The sequence below is a fragment of the Prosopis cineraria genome, unplaced genomic scaffold (genome assembly GCF_029017545.1).
Source record: "Prosopis cineraria cultivar Desert tree isolate PC_DT_omini unplaced genomic scaffold, ASM2901754v1 PC4, whole genome shotgun sequence".
Classification (NCBI taxonomy): Eukaryota; Viridiplantae; Streptophyta; class Magnoliopsida; order Fabales; family Fabaceae; genus Prosopis; species Prosopis cineraria.
The window spans coordinates 9,257,304-9,268,503 of NW_026555335.1; the positions used below are offsets into that span (position 1 = coordinate 9,257,304).

Below are 11,200 nucleotides of genomic sequence, written 5' to 3' on the forward strand. Positions count from 1 at the left end.
TGAGGACGATTGACCCTTGTTTTCATACAAATGGATTGATTGTAAATGTATATACGCTTTCTGGCATATCATAACTGAAATAGTATCTCATAATTAAGGCCATCACGCTTTAAACTTTCCTTCTACATCCTTTTTGGCTGCTTCTATCACAAGCAAAGATCTCGAATTGCAAAACCAATGTGATCTTCAATTTATCCTTTAGTTTCACGGGAATTGTAAAGCTAGCACGGCCATTTCTAGTTCACATTTAACAGCCATTCCCTTTATGTCCTCACATCCTAATTGATGACATGATAAAAGTGGGGAAACCACCTCAACCAGAATCGTGGCGTTAAGCCATGTGCAGGAGAAAGGATTTTCTTTACACAATGAGCATAGTGCAGAATTCCAGATACACATCCTAAAAGTGCATGAAGAGTGAAGATACTTAAGATATTGTACTTATAGTCCAACAGCTAAGCTTCCAGCTGCTTGAAATTCTGAGTTAATGAATAGCCAATCTGCTAACTTGTTTCTGCACAATCTTCATGTAAAATTAATCTGTTCGATTATTGAGGTGATCAGCTTGAAATTGTCTTACGAGCAGCAAGGATTGATGATAGAGATTGAGATCAATTCCATCAACATTTCTACCTACACGTGCCTGCAAGACTCCCTAGGAAGAAGCAAATAAGACCAAAGTCAATCATCCTCTCATGTGCACCAGTGTTCATAGAGCATGCCATGTGCCCCATGTGATTGCAAGAGCAAGATGAAGGAGAATTCAACCAGATCTTGACAAGAGCATACCTTGTTATCGGGTTGGATGAGGAGCTCACCAATGAATTGGTAGACAGAGCCAACTCGGAAGCTAAGGTCCCTCAAGTGCTGAGTATTAACTTTTAGAGTGGCATCACCATCACTAACTGTTGCCAGGGCAGTCTCTACAGAGTATTCATGAAGCCTGGCAGATTAGAGACAGTCAGCTATCAATGAGTTCAGTATACAGAAATACAAGGTTATATTTAAGCCATAGAGCTTCTATGATGCAATCATATATCAACTTGCATGATCATAATTAAGAAATATTTCTTTATCAAAAAAAGAAAGAAAGAAAGAAAGAAAAGAAAAGAATTAAGAAATGTTTGTGTGTGTCGGTGCGTGTCAGATTTTGAGGCTTTACAATATCAGTAAACTCTACAAGAAATGTGCCAATTGTTACAAGGTATCAAATATATTGATATTACATCCCCATCTCAGTATCTCACTGCACGCTGCCACTTGGGAGTTACTGGGATTTCTGTTACTAGGTATTCTATAAGTTGACATACCAATAAGCAATCTTGTGCTTCCACATCTGATGCCCAATGTTATCATCTCTCAACAGATCAGCCATAGAAATAAAAGAAGACAAGAAGCATAAGGATTACTTTGCACTTTTGACCACGAAGACCAAAGAAGATATAGATAACTATATTACCAGGATTTAATATCAAGCGTAATCAATATATTGGTGTATGAAACTTGCCATCATAAGAGAAGTCAAAAGGCATGCATGATTTTTAAGTGCAGAAGGCATGAATGCATTATCATTAGAATGGCAGCAGTCTTACTTTCCAACAATTCTTAGTGAAGCTCCTTCCTTGAAAAATGGAGATGATGGGTGTAGGTCTTGTAGAGAAACTAATGCCCCAGATTTGATTTCAGATAACGCCATTGAGCTACACTTGTTACCTGACAAGCTTCACACTTCTTCCTGCAATTTTTTCAGAAACGTATGCATACATAGGCGGACTTTCATTACACATGCCCCGACTGAAATCTTTGAAATATGCGTAGTTGATATAGTATCCATTTAATTTTTGTTCCAGCTACTTTGACACAATCGAGCCAAGTCATTTACAAGATCATACATCGCATATACCTTGAGAATTTTCTAAATTGACGACAATATGAAAAGATTAGTAACGGAAAGCCAATACACAAAAATCCAACATTGCAAAACAACATAATCCAAACCATGCAAGTCGCTAGTAATCAAGATGAAGAGGGCAGAAGTATAATAGCCGATCACAAACCATTCCGGCAAAAACTAGCACACAAGGGGAAAAAAAAGTTAAACTCAATCTGTAAATATTCCCAAATTCAAAAGCATCAATATTCAAACGACTACCCGACCGGATTCAAAGCCAAGTTAAACTGAAATATTTAAAAAAAAAGCAAGAACAGGCACGCAAGGAACGGATGACGCAGGAAATAAATTCAAATCTACACTCAAAGCAGGATTGACCCAAAAAAAATCTCACCAGGTTTTGGGAGTAGAAAAGCCTTAGCGTTCGGCTTGCACGCGAGCAACCACGCAGGCTGACAACGGCGGACGGCGCACGACGGAGTGTGGAATGTTTGTTCGTCGACGAAGAGAAATGGATCCGTTATACCAGAGTTTTTGGTTTGTCGGGGTTATGACTAATTTCATGGGATTTGGCATTGGTCGAAATTAATGACTGAAATAATAAAATTAATTACCCAATGTAACAAAAAAAAAATTGGAGAATTACCGACAAAAAAAAAGGAAATAAAAAAATTATAGGAGATAAACAATAGTGAAGGATGTCATTAGTTGGACAAAAATAAATAAATAAATAAAGATAAAAAAAAATTATTAATTTTGTAAGGATAATAAGAACTTTATTATTTATGAAAATATTTACATATAATAAAATTCAATTTCAATATATTATTATGAAAAAATTATATTAAAATTCATGAAAGAAAATTTATTATCAAGGTTCTTATAAATTTTATAAAATATTCTCAAATCTTAATCTTACTTATTGATAACTTAACTAAAACATTGATAATTGTGCAACGGTTATTTATAACTTGTTATTAATGACAATTTATAATAGTAAGTTATAAATAATTATTGTTTAATTATTAATATTTTATTTAAATTGTCAATGTGTAGATTTAAAATTTAAAAGTATTTTATAAAATTTATAGGATCTTTTAATAATAATTTTTTTCATGAAACTTAAATGTAATTTTTTCTATTATTTATATAATTTTTATTTTAAATTACAAAACATAGTTGCAAATTATTTCATCCACAAAAAATTATTCAATTTTAAATTTTATTTTTAAATTATATTTGAATTAAGAAATATTTTTATCAGTCATTGAAGCCTTAAATTCAGTTTGAGATCAACTTTATTCCTCAACTTATAATTTTGTTGCTGTCGCGCCACCGGTGTTAACTCTTCCAATTCTTCCGTCACGTTTTACATTTAAATTTTTAATATTTTAACGAGTTTCACCATTTTTGATATATTTTTATAATATTAAAAATACATCTATCTCCCCTCGCTCTCCCCCCCCCCACTCTCCGTCACATGCACCTTCTCCCCCTGATCAACAAATCCTCTCCAAATCATCTTTTTGCAAAATTCACCTTTCTTTTCTTCCATGGCAGAATGAAGGGTGCATAAAGGCCTCCTTCGTCGTTGAGTGACTCAGTCCAGGCATATGATCGTTTTGGCGCATCACCGCCAACTCCAGGTCCAGTTCATCAGTCTCTATCATGTCCTTGCTGCTTCTTGTTCTCCTGCTTCAACAAAATCCAAAGTATGCATGCAGGTAGGCTCTCGAGAGCATGCCAAGAGGTCGTCGGAGCAGTAGCCAGATTTGGTGATGGTGGGAAGCACCATCTCTGTTTCTAACATAAAAAACAGGGGAGAACAGGACCCAAGTCAAGCATCATCATTTCAGTGTGAAGCTGCTTTGACAACCTAATAGCATTTGCTTATGTTGGAGCACTTGCTTCCAGCTAATGCACCCGCGTCCTCATGCTATCCATATCCAGTCGTAGCACCTGATTCTCTCTCTCCATTGTATCCCTACAAACTTCAATAAGCGTTCAATATAAAAAAAAAAACGCGGGTGCATTAGCTTATTGAACGCACAGACAAGACGCCTTTGGATCAACCATATAAAAAAAAAACGCAAATATTGTGCTTCAAGACCCAAGAGTTGTTGATCTGTGCAAAATACGGCCGCCATGCCCACCACATGTCCCACGTGGATTGAAGTTTTTTGCGCCCATATACTATTTACTACTTATAGAAGGAAACTGCATGTGCGTAATTTTGATGCTTGTGGGCCGCTAATCTGACCATCTCTCTTTTGCCTCCAAATTGCATTCTTCCATAATAAGGTGCTCTTCAAATTAAACCAAAATAAGAGAATATTAAACAAGTACCGCATAATATTTCTTTTTGCTGATTTAATCTTTTATGGTTTATCGCGATAACAAGAAAAATGAATGACATATTTACGTAATTTCCATGCTCAACATGCGTGCATATAAAGAGTAGGAAAAATATATGTGTAGATTGAGTATGTGATACAATTAATTTTCTTGCTCTCCTAATTTTCATGACTCCACTACAGCAGCAACCTTGTACCTAAACCATGGTCGAGCATCTCCTGTCCTCCTCCAGTCCTCATGCCCTTGGTCCCCTAATCTGCATGCATCTAGGGTTGTTAGTGAGTCTATGCATCACGCGTACGATGTGGGGGTTGTTTCGACTTGGGGTGCCTCACTGGATTGTTTCAGCTCTGGTGATTTACGTTGTACCCTATTTTTGCCACGGATGTGGGAAGGACGGAGGGAATGTGAGGGGGAAAGAGACGAAGGGGAAGAGAGAGAGTGAATATTTTATTAAACAACATTAAAAAAAATCACTGAAGGGCCCACTAACAGAATCTTTTGGCAAATAACGGATGAGAAAACGGCCAGGTACTGACGCAAGCAATTTTGGCTGTTCGGGAAAAAAAAATGACATTTGACTTTAAGATCTATCTTTGAGATATAATTGAAAGATAAAAATGGCTCTTTACCTATTATTTTTTAGGATGAAAATGGAGGGAGGCAAGAAGCTGGTACGAAAAGATTTATAGGTAAACTTGAAAATGATTTTTTTTTCCTTAAAATCTTCTTATATTAAAAAAAAATGTGAAGACAAAAATATATGAGTCTCACGTGTTATTTTTTTTGCCTTCCAATTTTTTTCTCCTTAGCCAAGCTCCCACTTTTCTCTTCCCTATTATGTTGCTAACAAGTCTTATGTTGTGCTTGGTTCACAAGTAAAAGTAGGGAGAAGAGAAATGTGAGGAAAGAAAATGAGAAAAAAAGAAAAGTGAAGAGATACAATTTTTTTTTCCTATATTTGGCTAAACAAGAGAATACGAAAGAAAGAAAAAAAATGTTAATTTCATATAAATAATAATAACCTTATTGTTTGTAGAAAAATATTTATATATAATAAAATTTAATATTTTAACATATTATTTGTATAATTTTTATTATATATTACTGATAAATAAAAATAAAATTGTAAATTAATTTATCAAATGCTAGAAAAAATTTATTTTGTCCAAATTTAAAATTTATTTGTAGATTATTAAATATATAATAATCTAAATTCTAAAGTGTAGGAAAAATTAGGATGAAAATGAAGGGAGGCAACAAGCATGAAACAAAAATATTCATGAGTAAATTTAAAAATTGAGTTTTATCTTCAACATATTTCCATATTTAGAGAGAAAAATTATCAAATGATATGAAACGAACACATAGTTCTCAAAATGATTGATAACCAATGGATCAGTTCTACTTATTAACATAATAGTGCAATATAATATACATTTAATAATTCATGTTCAGAATAAAAATGGCAACTTGAACATAAAAAAATAATAACTTGAACATAGAAAAATGACCACTTGAATATGTAAAAAAAAAACTTGAATTTAAATAAATAACAACTCAGATATAAGAAAATGACAATGGATAGAAAAAAATAGTAACTCAGACATAAAAAAAAACAAGTTAACAAGGGAAAATATGACTTGGAGGAAGAATGGTCCGCATTGCAACTAATAGTGGCTGTAGGTTTTTATCTTTCGTTGTCTTTGTTGTGTTTCTGCCAAAAGGTTATTTCATTTCCTAAAGCACAATTGTAAAGTCCTCAATTTTAAACTAAATTAATTAAACTCAATTGGATTAGTTAAATGTATTAGTGAGATGTATGGTCAGATAGGCCTAACGAGCGTGTTTGATTGTAATTTTTAGCCCTAAACTCGGTTCCAAAAGAGAATCAAGTCACTCAGAAATGAATAGAGGAAGTAATCTAAAGGGAAAGGTTTTGTGCCATGTACCGCGACTTGTGGATCAGCCTGCCGCAGCATGCATGTCACATGGTGCATGGGCACTTTTCTACTATAATCAGATAGCAAAATTGATGCAACAGAGGATAGAAACAAAAAAGAGGCAAAGAGAGACAGAAAGAGCAATGTTAGGGCTTGAAGAATCAGAGTTTCGGGAATGTTTTGGGGCTCTTAAACATTAAGGTAAGCTTCCTACACCTAAATCATTCTTCCTTCTTCCATTTTTTTGGTATTGTAAATTAGGGTTTGGTTAATAATGATGATTTTTAGTTCATATAGACCATGAGTCCGAACATATTAACTTAAATGGATTTAATGGGATTAGATTAAGCTATTGAAACTTGATATTTATAGAGTCGTGATGATTGGTGGTTGAAAAGCATTTAATATGCGAAATTTTCATAAATAAGTTGGTTGGGAATAATATGGTTCCATTAATGGTCATTAAAGAGCTCAAAAATATTAATGAGGGTTAAAGAAAGTTAAGAAACTTTATGGATATTTTTATAAGTATATAATGAATTTTGAGTATGAAGAAATGTTAAGTTAATAGTGAAAATTAGCTCAACTATGGATATTGATAAATTATATTGTAAATGCTTGTCGAGAAACTTTATCGGCACCTTTCAAGCTTCTTAGAAGCTTTAGGAGTGAGTAATTGAGGGGTGAAACTTTTGGCATCTTAAAGGTTTAAGGTAACCAAAGAAATTCTATTATTGTATTTATGTGTGTTAATTAGTTTATTGATTTATATATTTGATAATTAAAATGTGTGGGATTGATTGAAATGCAAGTGTGGCATGAATTATTTGAAAAACCTACTATGAGGTAGTTATCTAATGAAGTTCAATGATTTTGAAATTATGAAGTTTAAAAATTGTGAATGTGTGAGGTAAAATGATTTTATGTGTGAAAGAAGTTATATGATTGTATTTCTATGAGAAGTTCAATGAATGTGCATCTTATTAAGGCGTCATGTGCGTTGTGCATTACACAAAATTTGACAGATCAGTGCTATTATTTGACAACATAGGGAGCGGACTTCCGTCGCGTCCCAAATCTCCGTCCGACGTCCGATTGAGGTGGTTTTGGTATCTACACGAAGCTTTCTCCTAACTCTAGCTAATTGCATAAGTTTTACATTCAAACTCATTTTTTTTATAAAAAGTTAGACATCAAAACTTATTTCTACCACATTTCTCAAATTCTCCCAAATGAGGTGTCTCAAACTCAAACACACATGCTAATAACTTACACAAACCATTCGACCACACATAATGGACTTTTGCAGACTCGTGCAACACACCACACACAATCAAACACGCTTATTTCACAAAATCACACTTAACTCCAATTTTCACAAAACATAAGGGGGGAAGAAAAGTTGTACAAAATCAACCATTTCATTCATATTTTTTTAAAAATACATATGTTTTTACTTGCACAAGTATTTTGGCCCTATTCACAGGTTCACAACAAAAACTCACTAATCCAGGGCATACAATACACTAGTTAAACACAAAATTATGCAAGTAGTGCAACAATTATGACAATTAATCCTAGTTGGCAAATATATTAACAAATACACATGAAAACAACTAAAGAGAGACATATAGAAGATTACTCCACCAATCCTAAACCTTAGTATGTTTTCCCTGACTCAAATCTGATGAGTTAGGTCCTAAAAATATTGAGAATTGAAGGGTGAGTACAACCACTCAGTAATAAAGTTTCACTAAACCCTTACAGTTGCATATTAATTGTAAATATATGTAATTTGGCACATAAACACATATTTCACATAGCACTAGGCCACAGTTCATAAAACTAACAATCATGTTACTGAGCTTGTCACAAAACACCATATCATAATATTTTCAAAAGCATAATTCAGGGTCACAAAAATAACAACCATGTATCCTTAACATGTGCCAGACCACAAAACTAACAACCATGTGGCTAGACTTGTATGCATAATTCTATGCCAACCTTATATCCTCTTGTTATCTCCGACATGAAACTGGTGGCTATCACATGGCTACGTCTTTCACGGACTAACCCAGCCTTTTACTTATGAGGAGCTACCAATCTAGGGTTAACTCACTCATTTATGTAACCCGGTTTACCCCAATATTAACAACTATGGAGTGTCGCATCCCTAATATAGCCTCCTTATGAACCAGTAGAGACTAATTAGGTTCGAGTCCCTCGTAGAACAAGTGGGATAGTCCTGAAACAATCATGAGACAAGGGCTACCTCCTGATTCCAACGATCGGTGCTAAGGCTAGTTCTTGATTTCAACAGTCACTACCAATACCACGTGAATTTCAACCAATCTACTCTCTCTAGGTGAATTTCTACCAATAATCATGCTATGCACATTTCACATAATATACATTTTCAACAATCATTTCTTGTCACATGAACTCACATAAAACATATGCTTATAATTAACTCATATTTCATCACAATTCTCCACCCATAGTGATAAATTACAAGTAATTTCATTAAACATCAGGGGTGGCAAAAATAAAGGTTTTCCTTTCAAAACCATTTTATAAATCCACACTTGCCAATATGCATTATCAATTTAACCATAAATCACATTTCGTAACACAATTAACATACAACTATAAAAATTAAGTTTTTTCCCAATTCCCTCAAACCTTTAAGAGGTTAAAGGTTTACTTCTCACTATAAAAAATTCCCTAAGCTTTAATAAGCTCAAATGGTGCCAAAACGGACCTCTCTACAACCATATCACAAATATATCATCATTAGCTAGCTTTTAAAGCTTTATCAATATAAAACTCCTCATACTCTATTTTTATCAATTCAAAATCAATACTCACTCTTACCTAATGGGCTCATTAAATTTCATTAATGCACATTGTTATTAATAACACATCAAACTATCATTATTGCATATTAACCTCTCCCAACTACCTCATAAATATCAATTTTCAAATATTAAATGCTTTCATGGACCAACCACTTGCAAAATCATCAATGTGGTGTTTCATTACATTAAACAACTTCCATTATTCTCATTTTAACCAATGGAATCGAACCCATACTCCTATAGACTGAAAATCCATCTCCCAACTTAAACCCTACCATAAACAATCTTAAATGAGGGAGAGAAAGGAAGAAGAAAGTATCATAATCTTACCTTAAATGTTTGGAAGCTTTAATCTATCAATAATGGGACTAAATATCATGCCCTAACAGAGCCAAAACCAAGCTCTTCATTTTCCTCCTCTCTTTCTCTCTTTTGTTTTCACGCAATTCATGAACTGATATATTTGATTTGTGGCTGTGCGCCACAGCGCATGCTGCCCTCCACCATGGCGTATGGCACAGAGGAGTTCGTTACGTTTAAATTGTTTTCGTGTGCCGCGATGGACCTACCACACATCGCGGCGTGTGGCACAGAAAATAATTCTTCACTTTTTCATCCTCTTTCCTTACCCGGGTGGCTTGCTATCGATCCGGACCTACTTCTAAGGTTGAAATCACATCAATTATGCCAAGTTAAGCCCATTTGGCCACAGACCTCATTAATTCACTAATTATCCTCATTATGTTAATAAATCAGGATTAAAATTAGTTGGATGTTACGTGTAACAAGTTGTGGTGCATAGCATAAAACATGCTGCAGCATATGTTCAATAAGCCGCAGTGCACGCTAACTTTTTCAGAATCACTTTGTTTTTCTAATTCTTTTGTAAATGCACTAATATTTATGGTGATCATATGCTTCTGCACAATTTTAAAATCTGATTTGTGATTTTGAGATCATTTGAAATGGAATTAGTTTTGAAAATGTGGGATCTCAACTTTACTATATATTTATAAACTTGGTAAACTTATTTTTGCCTTAATCCAATCTCTTAATCAATAGAGATTTGGAGTTAAACTTGGGTTAGAGAAGGAGGATATTACAACAATCTTATACAAACTGCCTAAAAATGTAATATGACCTAATGTTAGAGTCGGTAATTTGGGTGGGTCGGCCTTATTCGAATCAAATTTAAAGTATCCTATCCCTTAAAAAAGCTCATATAACCAAGCCTAAGCCCAATTTTAACTTTTTTCAATCGGGTCTAAGTTTGGCTAAAATTACCAACTTTATATACATATAGAGCTGTAAATTATTCGGGATGAGCTTATTTGAATTAGGTTTAAAGTATCCTACCCTCTTAAAAAAACTATATAGTTAAACCCGATCTTAACTTTTTTCAAGTGAGGTTTAACTGACCAGTCAGGCTTAACCTGAATTACCGGCTCTACCTACTGTATTATGAAGGGAGGATGAAAATGTTAAGGGAGCCTTTACGCCAAAAAAGGAAACATGTCTGACAAATAAAAAGAAATAAGAGAAACCCATTATTTACAAGTCAAGAACATAAGTAATGTTTTCAATTCAATTACTTCAAAAATACACGCATGCGAGCGCGCACAAGTGAAAAGAAGCCTATTTCCATTATGGGTTTCCCACAATTTTTTTTCCCAAGTCATTGGTTCCAAATTAAAAAATCTCATGTTTTCAATTTACTACATTTGATAGCAGAGTTTGAGGCCCCAATGGTTCCAATCATATACTTAAAAGTGGTTGTAACCATAAGTTACTCCTTGTGATATAATGCTGATATCATCAATTCTTGGTTTGAATTTGAAGAATTTTGAACACTTTCTCTTACTTTGTCTTTATGAAAAGATGCACCTCCTAGGCTCCCTCTATGCCTTGAGCGACCTTTGTTACTTCTACTTCTACATGAGCTTTGAGGAAAATATTTACATATATATAACGAAAATTTTGGTGATTCCTATGGCGTGCCTAAAAGTATTTGACATTCTTTGGTGAGTATGGCGAGCATAATTCTTTAGATATTTCCATTCAAATACAGCCAATATTTGAATGGAAGCAAACACAAATTTCCTACAGTTTCAGGAGAAAACAATGGAACATTTAATTGCTGCAAAGCTCCA

General features: G+C 34.0%; 1 protein-coding gene across 1 annotated transcript; it reads right to left on the reverse strand.

The window, feature by feature from the left end:
- LOC129309340 (CST complex subunit TEN1) lies at positions 1 to 2,449 on the reverse strand. The gene is made up of 4 exons (XM_054950891.1): positions 2,286 to 2,449; positions 1,593 to 1,735; positions 790 to 943; positions 1 to 655 (listed from the first exon to the last, which is right to left on the reverse strand). Exons 2-4 carry the CDS (start codon positions 1,694 to 1,696, stop codon positions 536 to 538), a joined length of 378 nt encoding a protein of 125 aa, XP_054806866.1. The 5' UTR covers positions 1,697 to 1,735; positions 2,286 to 2,449; the 3' UTR covers positions 1 to 535.
- Positions 2,450 to 11,200: the final 8,751 nt, after the last annotated feature.

Coding starts and splice junctions, on each gene's coding strand:
- LOC129309340 (XM_054950891.1), bottom strand. CDS start 1,696: ATGGCGTTATCTGAAATCAAATCTGGGGCATTAGTTTCTCTACAAGAC. Junction 944..1,592: donor TCACTAAGAATTGTTGGAAA/GTAAGACTGCTG, acceptor CTAATCTGCCAG/GCTTCATGAATACTCTGTAG. Junction 656..789: donor TCATCCAACCCGATAACAAG/GTATGCTCTTGT, acceptor GCTTCTTCCTAG/GGAGTCTTGCAGGCACGTGT.